This window comes from Artemia sp. Qi Xiang Cuo, chromosome 21, assembly GCF_049724085.1.
Source record: "Artemia sp. Qi Xiang Cuo chromosome 21, ASM4972408v1, whole genome shotgun sequence".
Lineage (NCBI taxonomy): Eukaryota > Metazoa > Arthropoda > Branchiopoda > Anostraca > Artemiidae > Artemia > Artemia sp. Qi Xiang Cuo.
In genome coordinates this window covers 30,182,279-30,202,775 of record NC_142814.1, presented here as the reverse complement: position 1 = coordinate 30,202,775, position 20,497 = coordinate 30,182,279, and the positions used below count along the sequence as shown (strand labels likewise).

The following is a 20,497-nucleotide window of genomic DNA, read 5'->3' as shown; positions in this document are numbered from 1 at the left end:
CAAGTTGGAAAAGCTTATATGCTCTTATCACATCACCTTGTTTGTGTTGATATGTTAGAGATGGTATTCTGAGCTTACAGAGACAGGGTGGATAAGGGACATCATAGAGGTCTTTAATACATTTTTTTGCCCTCCTTTGGACTGATTCCATGGGTCCTTGGTTAGTCTTGTTGATTGGGCATGCAATAGACATTCCCAACTCTAGCCTTAACTCTTTATTATTGTATATATATATATATATATATATATATATATATATATATATATATATATATATATATATATATTTATTTATAAAAAAAAAATGAAAAGAAAAATAAGCAATTGCTTTTCAGTGTATTTTCTAAGGTGGTTCAAAGATTGCTGATCCAGGAAGTTAAAAAGTAATTTTATGTTTGTTTTAACATAAAATCTTAAAATTGGTATAGCCTAAGCTAAATATCAGATAATATTAATTACAGTTTTCAGGTAAATTTATAAGACTATGAGCCAGGAAGATGGGGCCAATTCAGAAGGTAGTTCAGTTAAGAGTGCCAGGTGGGTCCAATTTGAAGAAACAAATCAAGATAAGAAGTCAATAGCTGTTATAAATGTTGATGAACAGACAGATGTCACAACCAGTAAGGGAACACCTACTTCTAATGTAAAGCCTATAACTTCTAAACCTGCAAGAATGATGTCTGTTCCTCCAAATGTAAATGGCTCTGGAACAGTGGTAGTGAATTTAGAAAGTCCATCAGGAGGCCCTCAAAATGACTTTAGTAAGTTTCTTATTATTTTTTCTACATAATGACACAGTCTATAATTAGGCACAGTACAAACATTAAAAACACTTCCTTTATCTGAAAAACAATGATTTTTTGTATAGAGTAATATTATCTGTTTTGAAATATTTGACCCATATTTATATTATAGTATAGCCTTCTGATATTCAAGAGAAATTTAAATGTTTTTTCTTTATTTTTTTTATTTTTTTAATCTGATCTATTACCATTTAGAAGTGTCATGCAGCACTTCTTTTTGGGAACCAAAGAACTGACAGTGCCTTGCTGGATACAGAAAAACTTGCTGGAATGGACTATAGTGTATCCTAATTAGGTTTAATAGGCAGCTTTGTTGCTTATTTGCTGAAAACCATTAAAATGCAGGCTTTCTGTTAAGCATAATATAATGCTTAACACTGAAATGCTTATTTGAATGTGAAATGCCTACCCTGTTTGTAGTTACGTCTAGTTATGGTACCACCTTCAAGCTCTGATGTGTGTGATTTCTCAACATGTAGACATTATATTTGTATGCTGATTAAGCAGGGATGAACGTCTAAGCAAGGTTTATTTTACTCAATGCTTGTAAAATGACTGAGCTAAAATTCATCATTTACTACTATTCCAAACCAAGGTGGAATCATGCCTTAAGTGCATGATATATTTAAAAAGGCTGAAATTATTGCAAGAGAAAAAAAGGTTGTATGCTACTTATATACAAATATATACTAAAGTTGAAATTTGTGAAAAGTTGAAATTTGCTCAGAATGCTGGACTGAGCTTCTGTCCAGCCCAAAAATAAATACTATTTGCAAAGTGATTGGTGATGGTGGGTATCTGTGAACAAGTGCTGAATAGAGAGAGGAATATGGAACAATATTTGGGGGCGCCCACCCGCCCAGAGTCTCGGGCAAGTAAGTAACCCAAGAATTTGAAAAATTAAGATTGGCTCAGAATGCAGGGCTAAGCATAGGCAATGAATATATACTATTTGAAAGTTGAAGATGGCTTTAAACAATTGTTTGCCAGTTATCTAAAGCAAATTAAGGGTCCTGTGTCAATGCTAAATTCTTAGTCAACCTTCCCAAGACCATAGGTGGGCGGTTCTTGTCTGCCTCTCATTCCAGGCAATATAATGGTCCTTTGTCAATTTTAAATTCCTGGTCAACCTGCTCGAGACTCTAGGCTGGCGTGCCTTTCCAAAACTAACACACTAGTACTTGTCCAATAAGAGGGTCATACTTACTACCACCATTTACCCATGCCATTTAAACATTTTGCCTCTCAATTACTCAGACTATCTGTCTTGGCTTTTTTCCTACAATTAGCCATGTCTTGATGCCTACTGTAAAATACTTGATTTTCAATTCAACTATGTATTTACATATATTTAACATATATTTACCTACATATAGTAAACACATATTTACTATTTTTAATTCCCACCAAAGAGATACATGGAGTGGAAACTGAAAAGATCTTCATTGCAACAGAATTATCCAGAGACGCTATTACTACTACTACTACTACTAAAAACTCAGCGCAGCACTGAGCCGCCTGAGGCCAACACAGCTACGCACGCTCCTCCTCCATCCCAATCTATTCAAAGCCACCCTCTTTACACCCTCCCAGAAAGTTCCCATTTCCCTTAAATCTTTCTGTATGACGTCTTCCCACCTCAGACTACGACGACCTGCTTTCCGTTTAGCCTAGACGGTTGGTCGAAAAGAACAATGTTTGGCAATCTGCCATCGTTCATCCGCACAACATGCCCTAGCCATCTCAACCTTTCTTTCATTATAGCCATAGAGAGCTGTATTGAACCACATTTTTTGTACAGCCTATTGTTTGAAATACAGTCAGTCAGCCAGGTACCCAGAACAATCCTTAAGCAATTTCTCTGGTAAGCATCTAGCAAATCTTCATCCGCTTTTCGAAGCGCCCATGCTTCAAAGCCATATTTTACTACTAGAGACGCTATTGGCAGGAGCAATAGGGTGTGAGACAAAATCTAAAAGAAAGAATGAATTCCAAGCAAGAGATATAGAGAAGCATGTCAGAAATGGATATGTTGGGAAAGCAAATTTTTGCTTAGTCGAATTGGGATTGATGTAAATCTGCTGAATCTTATTTTGGAATATTAGGAAATACTGCTCGTATAAATTGCACCCTGGCAATGGGGGGTAAAGGGCCCTTGATTTCATTAGTAAATGCAAACTAAAGTGTATCTAAAATTTTCTATTAAATTTTCCTTATTTACATTCGTGTCATTATTTACAACTAGTGTTTGATAATTTGTTATATTATTAATGTTGACTAAGGTTGTTTATTATTGTTGAAAACTTGTTAAAATTTAATGCTAAACTTTTACTATTTGTTACTATTGTTATTATCTACACGGTAAAGTATTTGAGTGGGACTTGTGTAGGAGATAGAAGTGGATTTGATGGACTGGTAAAAAATTTCTTTTGAAGAAAAATATTTTTAATGAAATTATGTAAAGAATTATTGGCTGTCTATTGACTTGAATATGCCCCAGGTCGTCTCTGCCCCCCCCCCTCTACTTCGCTGATATATCCTTTGTCAAGTTGAAATAAACTGAAAAAGACATTTCATAGTTTGATACTTTCAGACTCATTCTTAGAACTTGTGTTTGTAACTGGAACTTTTTTTTTTAGAGAATGGACAGTTGATTGTTACTGTGCTACCAACTAACTCAAAATATCCTTGGATAACACCTGCCCGCTTTCGACCAGAGCTTGTACCTGAAGAATTAATGGCACCAGAATTAAGCGTAAGTGGGTTTTTCATTTAATTTTTTTTTGCCATGATTTATCGGGAGCCGGCGTTTACCCCCCCCCCCCCGAAAAATTTCCCCAGACGCAAAATTGAGTAGCCAAAGAGAAAGTACAAAATATACCTCAAACTGTTGATCAGATTTCCTAAGAGGTAACAAAAGGACCAGATATCAAAAATGGTTTTAGGATAGAACCTGGTTGGTCTCCAATTACTTTCGACTTATAAAAAAAAGGACTAGAATTCTCAAATAATATCCGTATGTTTCCCAATAACAAATAATTTTTGTAAGGAATGAAGAAATTGCAAAACTCACAGCCCTTTCCCTAATGGCTGTGGGGGGTCTTGTCATTCCCAGAGGCATATTTATTTAACCTTTCAATTATGATGAACCAAATGGCTATCTCAGATTTTCGTTTGAATGTCTTGGGGGGGGGGCAGGGGACAGAGGCTAGTTGCACTTTATTCTATTTGGTCACTTAAACAGACACTTAAACTTTTAGTTTTTGTTAGAATTAGCCCTCTCCCGATCTTCTAGGACCCTTGGATTGATATGATCATCCCTGGGGGAAACTTGTTGTAAGTTTTATTTAATTTAGATTAGTTCTAAGGGAGAGACAAAGGAAGGGTGGAGATAGAAATAGATATGGAATCTCATGGGCTCTATCCAAGGCTTTTCTTTTTTGGGGGAGGAAGGAGAGGGGTTACATAAAAAATTTTAAAAGCGTGTCAAAATTGTGTTTTATGCATTATTGTTATGTTTTTACAAGTCGGACAAACATTTCCACCCCTTATTGAGCCTTCAGGTAAATACAGAATTAGTTATAAGCAAGGGGTGGTGGGGGGTGGGGGTGGGAGGTAGAAATTGATATTTAATCCCTCTTGATGTCTGGAATTATTTCTAGTCTATAATGTATTACGGTAATTACTTGGCTAAAAAAAAAAAAAAAAAAAAAACTGTCTTCCTACTTTAGTAACTGAAATAAATGAGCACTTGAACAAGGTCTAGAGCTTAATCATCCATCCAGTTCCCTAGGACAAAACAGTATATCCAATCCGATAATCCGAAAATCGAGTCCAAATTAGAGTAAAATCAACATAAACAAATGTGCGTCAGTGTTCCAAAACCAAGCTATAACACCTTAAATCTACAAAAACTTTATATTTCCAATATGATCACCATATATAGTGGCTCATCAGATGAAAACTCACTGCCTAAATGGGTTTTGGCGCTTAAATTTCATTACCCAGGCAAAATGAGCGCGCCATGCCATAATCTGGCATACCCCTATGTAGTGACACCTATGGAATAATCATAAACAAAATCCAAAATATCCCAAAATTATAAAAAAATATACCCAATAAAAAAATATTCCAAGCATCCTTAACCAACCTTCAATTAAAACTGAGAGCCAAACCTTCAGCCAATTTAAATCCAAGTAATTACATAGCACTAGCCATCCCCCGGAACAATTTCACTTTCACTCAAATTCTAAGAATTAAATTCCAAATATCATACTTTAATTTTTACCACATGTGTGGGAACCAACCTTTTACTACCGTGAAGATAAACTAGACTCCTTCAACAGCTTACCGTAAAATATCATTCAAGAGTACTTGATAACTCTTATTGTACTTATGAAAAAGCTTATCATACTGAGAGCAAAGCATTTTAAATTGCCAAGTAAGTTTATTGGCGTAAAAATCTCTTACGATTACCTTATTGCTAAGTAACATACATCTGTTTCTATAATCAATGTAATTAGTATAAATTCTTGCATATCTAAATAGTTGGGAAAAATACGATGAATATGTTATATTCGAATGAATATTACTTTTTGGAAATGGAAAATTAACTATTTTAAAATTAAAATCGTCTGTTTTATTATGTATTTTAAAAATTATAGTACTATTAGGCGTAACATTAAGCTCTAAATCTAGAAAATGCTCATTAGTGCCGTTCCCATTACTCGATTCCAACTTTAACTCTGGTGGATATATTATACTTGAAATCTCTAAAAAAATTTGAACAATTTATCACCAGAAGGTCATCTATATATCTTTTATTATTTGAGAGCAAATACTTTATGTTACTTGGATTCTTTTTATCGATCATATAATCATATTCTAAATAATTTAAAAACAGGTCCGCTATAACTGGACTGGCATTACCCACCATAGGAATTCCAATACTTTGATTATATAGATTACCATTAAATTTTATAAAAGTATTAAATAGAACAAATTCTAGTAGATCAAAAATGGTACCTAAGCTATAACATCTCGAACTAATGGTAGTATTAAAGTAATTGGTCCTTCTTGCCGTCTTATTATACGTATCAATTTTTAAAAACGGCAAATTAGACAAAAGAAAATCTTTCTTAATAATCTTTTTCAAATTTATAAATAATAAATTAATGGGTAAATTTGTATATAATGTAGTGAAATCAAACGAGTCCACTCTTTTGGCTGAAACTAAAGCAAGAGAGTCTATTACTTGCAGAGAATTATTAACGCTCCAATATGGATTAAACTTAGAAAAATTCTTAATTCCCGAGCAATATGCCTTAAATTTATTTTTGATTTCTCCTAAAATACACGACAGGTCAGTAGCCGCAACTCTGGTCGGGCTTCTTGCTGCACCCGCAATAAAGCGTGGTTTCGGGGGATTTTTATGAAATTTTGCCGTCCAATATAAAAACGGAAAATTTTTATCATTATCATTAACCTTAATATTAAATTTTATAAAAAGTGTATCCTCTATTCCAATCAATAGACTATTATTAACATCTTGAACTTTTTTATATGTATTTGTTGTACTAAGCTCCTTTGTTAAAACATCACAATATAGCTTCTGACAAATTATTGCAAAATTATTATTCGCTTTATCAATGGGTACAATTACAAAATCCCTCTTTATATTAGCAATCACTTTTTTTATCTTAGAATTATAAAAAACTACATCATTAGCATGTTTATTTGTCCTCTCATATATCTTATTTCTAACCTTATTAATAATAAAATTTTTCCAGTTCCGAAAACTATTTTTGTTAATTTTCTCTTTTTTGCACCAATTATCGATAAATATCTCTAGATTATTATTTAACCCACTAAGCACATTCGAGGGTTTTAGTTAATTTGAAAGACGGACTTTAGCCCCCATTTTCATTATATTCTGCAATTCAATTTTCTTTATTATTACTAAATCAACTGTAATAATATGTTCGTAAGTTGGATTAACAAATGATAACAATTGGTCACACTTACAAACAGGTTTCCAATTACTATCCGTGTCAAAATTCTCAAGTATTAAATTATAATTAAAAATCATTTGTCCTATCGTTTTTGAAAACTTATATGTTATGATCGGATTATTCTTATACTTTAAATTACTAGGAAGGGCCTGTTTCACATCAGCCTGGTTTAAAATTCCAAGTAAATTTATATCCTCTATTTGTTTACTTATAAAAGTTACAGGTAGATATAATCTCTTCTCCTTATTAACAGTCTTATCAGACTTTTTATCTTTTGAAATACATTTAGTTCTAGCTAGAATACATACTGTATCATAAATTAGTTTAATTTTTGAGTTACATGGTGATAAGGCTGTTCAATTCATTTTTTGGGGGAAATGTCAAACAGCTTGTTTGACCTACATTTGCGCATATGTTAAGCATCAATCTTTGTTAAGCATAAATTGCGGCAAACAATTGATTTTTAGACATACTTTGTTTGATATATACAAAAAAGTAGTCAAGTAGGGTGAGGCAAACTTTCAAGAATCATTTCAAGTATTAATCCCAAAAATCTCTGAACGTTTCATCCGCCTAGCTCAACCACTTTTACTTGAACTATTAAAGAAAGTTTTTTTTTTCAGAAAGTGATTATTTACCCTAAGTTTTACTAAGTTTAGGTTATTTTATTTGACTGGTCATGCTATTCAAATTATAATCGCTTGTTTGGCATTCAAAGGTTTGGCGATGATATAAATTGCCTCCAGTGCTGTTAATATAAACAAAATATTAAGGCTTAGTCACCTTTTCCCATTTGTATTTTTTTATATATATAACAACCTCAACCAGGTCATAACCTAGTTTAAAGGTTTTATTCACAAACCAAAAATGTTACATTTACATTTACTGAATTACAGCTTTGTCAGTGAGAAGAATTGATACAGTATACTCAGAAATGGTTTCGAAAAATATTTATTGCGGGAAAATTGCGGAAAATTTTTGCGACATTTTTATTCGCAGTACTTTTTCTTCTCCTATATAGAATTTAAAAAGATGGATTGAGCACCTTCAGGCATAACAATAAGGAAATAGAGTAGTTGAATCAATTAAGGCACATTGATTTTTTTTCAAAGTCAATTGGCTAAAGTACAGGTATCTTTGTTGCAGAAGAAACCCAGTTAAGTTGTTTATTTACAGGGATTTGCATGAAAGGACAAGTAAATCAAGTGAGCTCTTCTGAGGGGAAGCCAATTTATTCCACTTCAAAGATTATTGATATTTTAGCATCGAATTACTTGATTTACTCTTAGGTTTTTAAGCTTGCTAGGAAGTTCTTTAAGAACATGGACTAAAACCTGGTAATGACCAACAACATTTTCGCCATTATTCAACGGCAGACACGGAATATTTTTTTTTTTTCTCAAATCAGTTTGATTGACTTTGTGCTAAAATGTGCTTTAAAATTTTTTCCCCTGCCAAAGCTCATAAACACAAACGATGCTGTTTTTTTTTAACAGATGAGATCACATTTTGAACAAGTAATATGTGTTATTAATTTCATCTCTTCTTGCTTTTGTAGGGGTGATTGTTTTGACTCAATGACACGTCTCTCTGAATGGGCTCCAGGGCCAAGGATACAAAACAAAAAACTAAAACAACCTCAGCAATCTAAAAACCCCGTTACATTAATAGAAACGAAAATGTCCCAGCTACTCAAACAAAGAATGCTACGAGCCGAAGAATGCACGAGCAGAACTTGGTGTCATCAATAACATTACATAAAGTCTGACAGTAGATCCATGGTCCATATTTATTTATTTTCATTGTAATATTACCTGACGATAAGCCACTAGTCTAACCTACCTCCTGTGTGTGTGGTTAATCCACACAGCAGATAAAAATAAAGATACGGTCTTGCTGCATAGAATAAGTAATGTCCAATTTCCTTGTACTCACCCTCAAAAACTCTGGTACTAGTACTATGTGGTACCTATGATGCTTAAGCTGTGGAGACAGAGCCGCCAAACCCTGTTTTTAGCTGTAATTGTTTCTTTCTAAACAATACAGGAGAAAACATTCTGAATAAACATGTATGTGTTCAAAATGTAATCAGTTTCAGATGTCTCGTGGGCAGGATTTTCATTTGAGTCCTTGCTCAGTGGTGGGTCACATGTTTGGGTAAATTTAGGCTCAGATAACTCGTTAATAAAATATCTTTAGTATTTGCTAAATGCTATAACTCTATCAATAAAACTTGTTCCGGAAATCCAAATGTGTTTTATTCGTCATTTGGATAAAGTAGACGATGCATTGCCTAATGTATTTGGTTCAAGTCCACCAAGAGGCTTTACGCTGAAATTAATTTTCTTTTTTTATAGAATGAACAATTTTTAGTGGAAGCTTTGAAAACTAAGATAAAATACATTGGACTCTTTTGAATTTTTTAGTTCATCTCGGTAATACAATGTTCATGACGTTTATTTGGGTTCACTTCGTGTGTATTCCGATTTTATTTATGGGATTCTTTTAGGTTTTCTTTAATATTCAAGTTAGACTAAATTTAGAAGTATAATTTAATTTGCTATTGTCTGCTCCCAAATCTCTGCATCAAAGCCTAGACTTTTTTGGGACGAGATGCTTCTTAATTGTTCTTCTTGTCAAATTCCCAGTTTGATTAGTAACATTTTTGATTGTTTTGTAGGATCAGTTCAATTTTATAGCTGAAATCCTCGTGTATTTCTAGCTCACCGTAGAAGAGTACGTGGCAGCCATGGAAACTTTAGTTAATGATGTTCGCTTCAACGCATATATAATCTGCTACAAACGTGTTCTCATTGGCTGGATCATGTCTGCATTTTTAATTCTGCTCACACTGCTATTTTCCGGTGTTAGAGGCCTTACGTTGTTTGGCTGTGGTATTATTTGGCTGATTTTGAATGCTGGTGCCATTTTTTTCTGTATGTACGTTAAAATAAAGGTAACAGACCTAAATTTATTTGGTAGTTTATTTTTCACATTAGATAGTACCATTAAAGTTTAGTTGTTTTCATGTTCTGCGATAGGTGTACAATGACAGTAGAGTGATAGGCAGTTTATTTTACGCTGAGTGAATAAATAAATTAAGAGATACACCCAGGCTTTTCAAGAGACAAGACTGGGACCCTAGGATGAACTAGATAATTTCGGAGACCACACTGCCTTTCCATGACGATAAATAAAAGTTCAAATAGGGATAAAAACCTTTTAATACACTTTGTTTCACAAACAGTGATAGAAATTCACAAACAATACCAGATATTTCGGTCACATATGTAGTGACCGTCATCAGTAGTAAAACTTGGTCTCTGCATATGTGACCCAAATATCTGTTTTTTTTGTGAATTTCTCTCACTCTTTGTGAAACACTGTCTATGAAAAGGATCTTATCCCTATTTGAACTTTTATTTATAGTTAGGATGAATTTTTTCTTGTCACCCCCCGCTTGCCTTTTTTTAATTACAGCACCAAAACAAATGAAGGTCGAATTTTTCTTAGAAGTTTTTGACTGTAAATCTGTTTTTGACTGTAAATTCAGTTGAAAACAAATCATACAATTCTGAAATATACACATATTTTAATTATAAACTAAATAAGAAACAATTAAGGTTTAACAGGGACTTCTGTATCGATTTTTTCCGTACTAGGCCCCTTTGTGACTTTGACTTGTGGCCCTTGTATACCTAATTTTGATGTATAAATGGAAGGAGAGAGGGTTCAAGAAGGCTGGATAGCTGAGTGTATGCTTGTGGTCCCAAAAATATGCGATAAAGTTAAACCAGGGTGGCTCAGTATTAAAGTGGGCCGAGTTTATTTTTTTATATTTTGGAAGTAGTGATGGCCTATCTCAATATATGAAAAACAATATTTTTAATTAAGAGTGTAATAGATCAATTTGGACTAAGTCACATGTTGGGGGATGGTTTAGGCCTCTAGGAAATGGGGGACCAAGTAAGTAGATGAGTTGGAAGCATTTTACAGGACCAAGAAATACAGGCATGGCAGGCCCAGCGTTCGCTTTCGAATTCACTGGGTTGAAGGAGATTTTGGGTAAAATTTTATTTTTAAGGTGGGTTTGAATAAAAATGAAATAAAGTTATTAATTGAAATGAAGGCTGATAGTTTACCGCTGGGCGAAAGAAGAAAGTTTATCGGGAGGGAAAGGTCAAAGGCTGGTCCTTATTTTTGTCCTATATCTGGAGGTTTAGATGAGAGCGTATATCACTTGATGTGTGAATGTGAGGAGCTGAGTGATTGCAAACTTGAAGTGTTTGTTATGGGGATTGTAATTTTGAGTGGTTGGTGAGAGTGTGTGCGGATGAGTGTTTTATGGGTATCAGAAGCTTGGCATGATTCCTTTGTCTCGCGATGAATCCTAGAAGTAGATTTCTGTAGGATTATGTTAGGATTTGTGCAATTTCTTTGTAATTGCTCTTTGTTTATAATTTTTGCCATGGCCGGGCTTTTAGCGCAAATAAATTCTTATAAAATTCTTTATGAAAAACAATATTTTTCAGTGTCTCTTTTAATTGAGCTTTTAGCAGTCGTTTCAGCACTAAAATATATTTGAATCCCTTTTTACAGTAAAATTGAACAAATTTAATTTAGTTTTGTTTAGATTTATTGTCCTTGTTTTTTTTCTGAAAAGTGGTCATGCTTGTTGCAAGTTCGTCTTACACTTGCTCATTTGTTCTAAAAACTATACTTAAAGACTCAATTTTATTCTCTTAACTTTGAAATATATACCTTGAAAGTTTATTCCTGGATCGGATCCGCTTTACTACTGTATTCCCAGAAAAATAAATTTTGTTTTGGCGGCCAGTCAGAAGCGTTACAGTTGTGTCAGCTTTTTGCTGTTAGGTGTCCCCTCATTTATAATGTAAGGCTGTACCCTCGTTCAAATCTGTGCTTCTTGCGGTTTCAATAATCGAACAATAACGCTTCAGCACCGTTTTTCAGATTTTTCTTCTATTATTACAATTACCTAACTACTTTTAGGCTATTTTTCTGATTGATCTTCTAACGTTTTTACTTTTTTTTATTATTACTGTTTAAAGAGATTTGATAAAATGTATCTATTATACCATAAGCTCCAATTTAGAGAATTTAAACTGTACTCTTCGTGTTTTCTATTTGCAGCCTCTATAATGAATGAAAAGTAGATTGGTAAATTGAAAGAAAATTGGACTATGTTATTGCTTTTAGTCAATTTTGGTGCTAGACAACAGTTTATTTTCTAGAAGCCTTGGCGTTTGCCATGTATAAAACCACTGAACATTTCGTTTTTTTTTGTTGTTTTTTTCCTGTCCGACTGAAGACGATACGAGAAACTTATATCAATTACTTTTTTCTAGTTTATTGAAAAATGAGATATGGGTTGTTTTCTTGAAGGTAGAAGAATGAAAACTCGCGTGCTTTTTTCCTATCCTGGAAATGCGTTTCCTGAAAAAGAGAGCTTCAGTAGAAATGTCACTATTGACAAAACACGAATATTAAACAAGGTTGACAATTTCCTCAGTTAAAGAAAATTGACTCAATTTTTTCTTCCATTCGACAATGGGACTCTTGAGTGAGTTAGATTCTTCTTGGTTTCTTTGTTTGAGGATCTGAATTATACTTCGTTTAAGATATAAGCGAATACATATGGCATATGTATTTATATGGCATTCGCATAAGACATATGGCATATTAGCCATATGGCAGAAATATTTGAGTAGATTTTACTTTAATCACTGTCTTCAGAAAATCCCTCGTGAACTTCTTATGTTTTGTCTGGTATGCTTATCTGCTTTTCGTCATTGTTTATAAACACCAAATATAAACAAGAGAAAAAAGAAGAAAAGCTTAGTAATTCCAAGCCGTAATTTTGTAGTATTATGCATAAAGGTATTCAGAATACTGTGAAATTATATGGGAGAGTAAAAGTTAAGTCTTAAGATTTCCTAGGGGTCAGTTTATTATTCAAATATTTAAACGTGGAAAAAAAATTGCAGAAACTACAGTTAGTTACTTAACGATGCCTATCACATCCATTTATAAAAAAATCAAGAATGCATTTGTTTGTTTGTCTGTTTTTTTTTTGTTTTTTTTTTACCAGTGTAATATGCGAAACTATTAAAGCTAAAAATGTGGCATTTTTCAGTTGAGTATTTTAAAGCTACGAAGAAATAAAAATGACAAATTTAACTGAAAAGAAAAAAAGCCAAACAAGTTTGTTTCTTTCAAGACGAAAATTTGTCTAACCAAAATCAAATAGCCGAAACTGTTGTAAACTCTCCAAGGGTGCTAGGACTAATTTCTGTAGTGAAAAAGGCTTCTTTGTTTATGAAATTTCCTATCGTTTATACTGTGGACCCTACAACTTTGTTTTTAAATGTTTTTTTTTAGATTATGAGAGGCGGTTTTAGCAGTATCTCTGGACTTAAAACAATTGTTCTTTTTTCCAGCTTGTCCGTGCTTTAGAGCGAGCCGTAGCACGTGTCAATCGAGCATTGGTGCCTCATAAGCTGTTATTGGGAGTAGATGATAGGGGTCGTCTGTCGTGTCACAAGGTTCATTTGTGTTTCATGTACTTCAATCCCAAAGACTGTATCGTAAGTATGCAATTTTTTTGTTATTTATATTTAGTCTTTTGACCTAGTATGTCAATTCTTCAGCTCAGAATTAGATGAGGGCAAAAGACAAAAAACAATGGCGGGCTGTACAAAAAGAAGGAGGGAAACAGTGTTTTTCGTTGACTCATTTCTTTGAAGTAGGATAATTCTATCTACAGCTAATAATCAGCTGGTTTTCATATTGAAAAATAACAGGTGCTGGCAAAGACAGAAAGAAAAGTGATATCAAAGGAGGTCCAAAACAATAGAAACAACGCATATAGGGTAATTCACTTGCCATTGGCAAAGATAATGGAACAGGTATAATATCTGTTAGGGTTTGTTAGACGGGAGCCGGCGTTTCCCCCTCCCTGGAAAATTTTCCCTCCAAAACTCTACCTCGCTAAGAACTCGCTAAGAATCAGCTATGTGAAGGAGTATACAGGTATAACAGGTAGAACAGGTATAATATCTGTTAGGGTTTGTTAGACGGGAGCCGGCGTTTCCCCCTCCCCGGAAAATTTTCCCTCCAAAACTCTTCCTCGCTAAGAACTTCCTCGGCAAGAGGCAGGTGTCTCAAAGAGTGCATTTTAATGCCCAAAAGTTCTAACTCTTATTGAACCTTCATATAAATATAGAGTGAGGTTTGGGGAAGGAGCGGGAGGTAGAAATTGATATTTAATTCCTCTTGATTCCCGGGAATATTTTTGGTCTACACCTTTATTATTGGTACTGTGGGATGGGGAATTAGTATCACTCTCATTGTAACAATCTTTTTTCTATGTAGTACAAATATTGTATTCGCAAGTCCACCGGCACAAAGGACAGGCAGGGCATCATGGACCTTGCCAGGAAATTCTTGGGGATGACGGGTGACTAGTACTACCTAGAGTTTTGTTTTCACAGATTTTAAAGGGTAATTTTCCTCTTTACCTATATAAAATGTTTAAATGTATTTAAACATACACAAACAGTGTGTGTCAACATTATGCACTATTTTGGAGGTCGTGATAGCTTCAGCCACGTAGAAGACTAAGTCACGCAGAACTTTCATCCGCATGAACAATAATACCCGTCTTCGTCCACCCGAATATCTTTATTAAGAAATGAGGCTTTATTATTAAGATCTTATTAAACACAATTACTGATTATCGAAAATTTATTTTGACCAAATAGTCGAAAATTGTTCAAAGTTTCACTTGCAATCCAATATTTGAGTTCTCAAACAGAACGTTGAAAAAGTGGGAAGCTACCAATCAATTTACTGTTATTTTTGCATAAATAGCGTCGAAGACCACACTGCCTTTCCATCATAAACAACAAATAACAAGTATAGAGAATTTTTTGTGGTCAGACAGTGGAATTCCAAACTTTATATGAATGTTTCGACCCTATGTCCAAGGGCCCTCCTCAGCATAACACAAATGAAAATATAAAAGAGAAAATTACATTAAAATATGACTTTGAAAACTAAAGACAATTTTTTAAACAGCCCTAGCATCATAATTTTAATTAAGTTCATCTAGGACTCTTTGACTGGGGCCGGCCCTTAGACATAGGGTTGAAATATTCATTTACAGTTTGAAATTCCACTGTCTTACGGGAAAGAAAAAAAATCCCTATTTTTCTACTTGTTGTCAAACCTGGAGGCATGATATGCGACCTTTGGACTAGTTTGATTAAAATAGCTCTATCAAATTCTGATCAGATGCGTTTGGGGAAAAAATGGAGTGGGGGTGGCTTCTTGCCCTCCAATTGCTTTTGGCTCTTGAAAAAGGCACTAGAAGTTTCTGAAAAGGGCACTAGGTGGCTCATTCGATTTGTAATCGAATGAGCCACCTCCAAAGTTTGTGCGACCACCTTTTTCATATGAAGTGCGCCTGGGAAAAAATAAATAAATATTAAGACATTATGATCTATAAGATGTATAAGGTATATAAGCTCTATGGCCCTCTTATGGCAACTCTATAGCGTTGCCTCTGACTTAAATAGGCGAATAGAACTTTCAATTTCCCTTCTAATGAACATCCGGAATTGTCCAGGGGAAAATGGGGGGGGGGATTTTCCGCGGGGAGAAAACGCCTAGACCTTGTTAGGTAAGTATTTATATTTATGTTTGTATTTATTCTAGTCTGAAACACAATATGAATATTTATAGTTACTCTTTTTATACATTTCATAACAAATGATAGTTGTTAGACTTCATACAATCCTTGGGCTGTATGCTTTGTAGGCTTGCTCAAAGGAAATACTGTAGTGCTTCCAAAAAACATTCCTGTAGCATCACTTTGTTAATGTTGTTCCTAGAGTTGCTTGTTGCCCTCCTTTACTAAGGTTAATTTCAAAATCTAGATTATAATGCAACAGAAGGAAAGTATTTTTGAACAGAGTTGGTTTTCAAACGGAATTTTCCAAGAATAATTCATGACGCGCAATGTTGTGATCTCGAGTTTATGATATTATTGGTGACGCCGATTCCATAGCTTGGGCTCACAAAGATACGTTTTAATGGAAAACCACATGTTTTTGTGACACAGCCAATTTCAGCAGCGTATTTCCTGAAATACCTTAGCCGCGTTTTCAGGCTCAGCGGGTTTGAACACTGGTTGTCCTCGTCTAGTTTCAAGTTTCTAGTTTTTCGTCTAGTTTTGTCTAGTTTCAGCGAGTTCGAAGCTTCAACCCCGTGTTTGATACACTAGATACACTGATGCAAAATGCTTAATGCCCTAGACGAGAACAACCCTTGTTCGAACCTGCTGATCCTTGAACAACCCGTCTTTAAACACGGGTTTTTCTTGTCTAGCGCATCAAGCGTTGTTTAGCAGTGCATCTAGTGCATCAAACACGGAGTTGAAGCTTCGAACCCGCTGAAACTTGACAAAACTAGACGAAAAACTAGAAACTTGAAACTAGACGAGGACAACCCGTGTTTAAACCCGCTGAGCCTGAAAACGCGGCTCTTGCTTGAGGTTCACAAACTGGTTGTGATGGGGAATGGCGGGATTGTGTCTGAAACTAGTAATAGTAGGCCGATATTCGTGCCTACTACTAACTGAGTCACCTCAAGGAGGTTATCAGAACTGTTTCTATGAACTCCATTGCAGGGGTCTCAAGTTCGTATGTGTAAAAAAAAAGGAAATTTTTGGTTTCCGCAAAATTTAGTCAATGAAGCGTTTGTAATCGTAGAATATGGGGAGATAACTTATTCGAAAGGAAATGAAAAGTTTTAGTACGCTTTTTAGATAATGAAAGGGATCATACCGTAGAAAAGGACCAATTTTTGCTATTTTATACCGTGGTCAATTCTTTCCTCAAAGAGGTCGAATCGGGTATAACCCTCAAAAGACCCAGAAGGTTTGATAACTCTGCATGTAGTTCTCGTGATATTTATTTTAAATTTCAGAACATAACGTGCCAGGTGCTGCAAGATAGTAATTGATCTTCATTTTTATTTACTCGATGTATATGTATTAGAAAAAGCTATAAGATTGTTAATATGGTCCCCTTTAAGTGGAACATACAGATGACATAAGCTCAGCATTTAATTTTTTCAGAAAAAACTTCAGTCAGTTGTTGCAGCAGGTGAAACAGAACCTGCTCAAGGGGATGCAGAGGCAGAACGTCGACGTCAAGAGTTCAGGAATCGAATGGACTTACCTGAGGCAGATATTGTAGTATCCGGGGCGAGTGGAAGGAATGTTGTCAAGAAGCAGGTATGTATTGTGGATTTATAAACATTCTTCCGCCAATCCATTTCTTATTTAAGTGTAGTGGGCTCCTAGTAAGCCAAACTGAACACATCCAAATTCAGTCCACTTAAAATTCAATGTTGCAAAACTCAACCCAACAAATTCGACTGACGCAAAATTCGGTATATGTAAAATTGAAGCTGCATTTGTGCAAAACCTAGATTTAATCAAGTAAATATTAACCTTCGCAATCTTAACCAAAAAATGTTTAGGCTAGGCAAAAGGGAGGTTTTACTTGAATAAAATATCGAACGAAATTCCAACTCACAAATTGTATTCCTGGTAAATAAAAGGAGTTCTATCGGGTAAAATTTGAATTGTACGTGATCCGATTTAGAGTTGACTAAGTTGTTGCTCGGGGGAGCTTTGTTGGGAGTTTGATTTTGCTTCAGTTCAATTGGTCAGATTGAGTCTTAGTGCATTATGTTTTTTAGGGTTGATTGTTGCTTGGTTGAATTTTTCATTATATGACTTTAAATCGTTAGATGGCGTTCATTTTTTTTTCCAAAAAATAAACTTGAGTTGTTGGTCTCGTTAATTTCTCATTGCCTTTGTTTCTCTAGCTTAGTCTAATCTTATACTAATATACCTTTAATTATTTGATAATCAAAATTTTTCTTTTTAAAGGAGAAAGCCGAAAGGTTATTCATTCGATATTCTCAGCGATGGGCGAAAGATTATCTGCGACATAGATTAGATTGGACAATAGACGAGTCAGACAATAATGACGCAGGAATTGGCAACCCTCCAAGACCGCGTCATTTGCATTCTGCTTTGTGTCCGTGCCAGTATTTGGAGGATTATCTTAAATGCAAGCCAGTTAAAGATACAACTAGTTGTTGTAAGCCTATGTTCGAGCATTGAATTTTTTGGAGTTTTAAAGCGTTTTTTAAACTCAGATGATTATCCATGGGGAGGGGTAAATTGATTTTGTTTCTAGACCATGACAAAGGGAGTAAATAAAACCTTTTCGTCGTAGTGGTACATCATTATAGATGTGAGCTTTTTATCTTTTATTATGAATCTAAATTTTCGAAATATAATATCAACTGTTTTGGATAAGTGTTTAAAAATACATTTTGACGGTATTAAATGTTATAAACCCTATTCAAGGTTTAGAGTGTAACTCAACCCCATCTCCAAACGCTAACGCTGAAGAAGAAATCAAATGAAACTTCATTTCAGTTATTCGTTTAAATTAATTTTTAACTTAATTTTTTTTTTTATGTATTATTTTTCTTCAAAGCTCATTTCAATGACCTTTGAGGTCATTTTGAATATATTTTTGGGACTGATTTTATGGTGCTGAAGCAAGCTTTTCTCTTATCTCCAGGCCTTTTTTTAGACCTAACTAACTTTGTTTCAAAGAAATCTAATCAAATGTTGTCTTTTCAGCTGTATGTCCAATTTAATTTTCACTCTTAGTTTTTTAAGTAATCAATCCGGTCCTTTACCCCAGAAAAGATATATTATATATGATACACCTTTCTGTGTCCTTTGCAGATGCACCCAGCTGTTTAATTATTTGTTTAAACTTCGAACAATGGGTTCTGAGGCTATTAAGGCAGTCTTAGTTTTATTTGACTTTAGCAATAAATCGGCACAGTGATTTGCAGTCTTTCTGAGTAGATAGATTTATGGAACTGAGGGAATTAGAAAGGATTGGAACTGTTGATGAATCAAAATAGTTCATTAATTAATCTGTAGGGATTAAACATACAGCCTATAAAATGTATTTTTAAAATCAAATTACCTGTTTGCCTGTCTTGAATACCTTTTTTTCAGTTAATTAAACATTGCATTGCTTTTTACGCTTTTATTTCACTTTTAAAAGTTGACAGATTGTGCCTTATTTATATGTGTATATTTTTATGTATGAAGTTATTCAATCCTATTGAAATTATCCGTCCATATTTTTATTCCATTACGTAATTGTGCTTAGAAGAGTGACTGTAGTTGTAAGCACGGTCTTTGTTTGCTGTTTTTCGGCCAAATTAAGGAATTTATTTCACAGAAAAATGGTCATGAAATAGATGGCAGGTGGAATGTGTTGTCAGTGGTATCTTTTTTTATTTTCTTTTTCATGGAAACACTCGTTGCACCATCAATAACAATATGCCGCTGGTCCTGACATTATCCTCTTTGCCCTATGGAGCATGTGATACACGTTTTAAAAAAAATATAAAACTATATTAGCTCTAAAACTTCCACTGGGGTGTTGCCAGGTGATGTTTTTGATAAATTCTCAATTGTATAAATATTGGTTTACAAATTCATATTTAAGGTAAACGAAAGCGGACCGAGAAACCAAGAGACTTCTCTTTTTGACGACGGTCTTTGAAAACCTCTCCACATAAAAGGAATATAAAATTAAGACTTGATAGTGATGGATAACCTTATGTTTGAAATGTTTTTCGTGCCTTTATTAGTTCACAACATATTTCGTTATCCATTGAAACATAATTTTTTTTTTTTTTTTTTTTTTTTTTTTTTTTTTTTAATTGATTCTGTGGCAATATGTGATTTAGAATCCAAGCAAAAAGGGAGACCTAATATAAACGGATTAGAAGCAAGTTTAAAAATAAATACAAGCAGCGAAGCCTATCGGACTAAAGGCTTTAAAAATAACAACTACTATAGCGCATACTTTTTCGTGATGACCAGAGAAAAGTTGGCTTGCCCCCCCCCCCAACGTAAATTTGAAGTCATCTTCAAATAATATCCAATAACAAAATGGCTACACATAAAAACGAAATAACGTAGGACAACGACGAAAACGAGGTAATTCAAAGCCATTGATAAAGATAATGGGGCTGTAACACATAAAAGCGGTGCCTACCTTTTTTATCAACTAAAAATGCTTGTAAATTTAATTTTTTTTTCAATCCTTTGCTTAAAACCCAATGACGTATCTTTGGGTTTATTATTTTTCCTATTTCTAGTGGTGAAATATCAGCGGTTTCGTTGGTAAAAGGAACACGTTTTTTGGTTAAAGTTGTTAGTAATATTTTTTACCACCTTCTATTAGAGAAATGGGATGAGGGAAATCATGTTAAGAATTTAGAAATTTAAGATTTTCCTTGTTTAAATGTTTCAGAAGAAGAAATATTGGTCGTGACAATAAGTAAAATATTAGCAATACAAATACTAATAACTCAGTATAAAATTAGCCCTAATACAAATACATTCAAACTACGAGATACATTCATCCAAGTGAATTAAGAAATTTTATTTTATTTACTAAAGTACTCACACGACTAGAAAAGATAATAAAACACATTTCAAAGATACGAATTTCTTCTTGTTATGTTTGTATCAAATTTTTT

General features: G+C 34.1%; 1 protein-coding gene across 3 annotated transcripts in view; it reads left to right on the top strand.

The window, feature by feature from the left end:
- LOC148939437 (uncharacterized) overlaps positions 1 to 19,652 on the top strand; it is a 28,266-nt gene extending 8,614 nt beyond the window's left edge. For 2 of the 3 annotated variants that reach the window (XM_089106786.1, XM_089106784.1), the window contains exons 2-7: positions 469 to 761; positions 3,443 to 3,558; positions 9,537 to 9,770; positions 13,276 to 13,422; positions 16,977 to 17,135; positions 17,799 to 19,652. In XM_089106786.1, coding sequence (XP_088962912.1) covers positions 485 to 761; positions 3,443 to 3,558; positions 9,537 to 9,770; positions 13,276 to 13,422; positions 16,977 to 17,135; positions 17,799 to 18,035 — 1,170 coding nt within the window. In that variant the 5' untranslated portion in view covers positions 469 to 484 and the 3' untranslated portion in view covers positions 18,036 to 19,652. Of the gene's footprint in view, positions 1 to 461; positions 762 to 3,442; positions 3,559 to 9,536; positions 9,771 to 13,275; positions 13,423 to 16,976; positions 17,136 to 17,798 lie in introns of all 3 variants that reach the window. The other variant, XM_089106785.1, reaches the window with a different exon arrangement.
- The last annotated feature ends 845 nt before the right edge of the window (positions 19,653 to 20,497 follow it).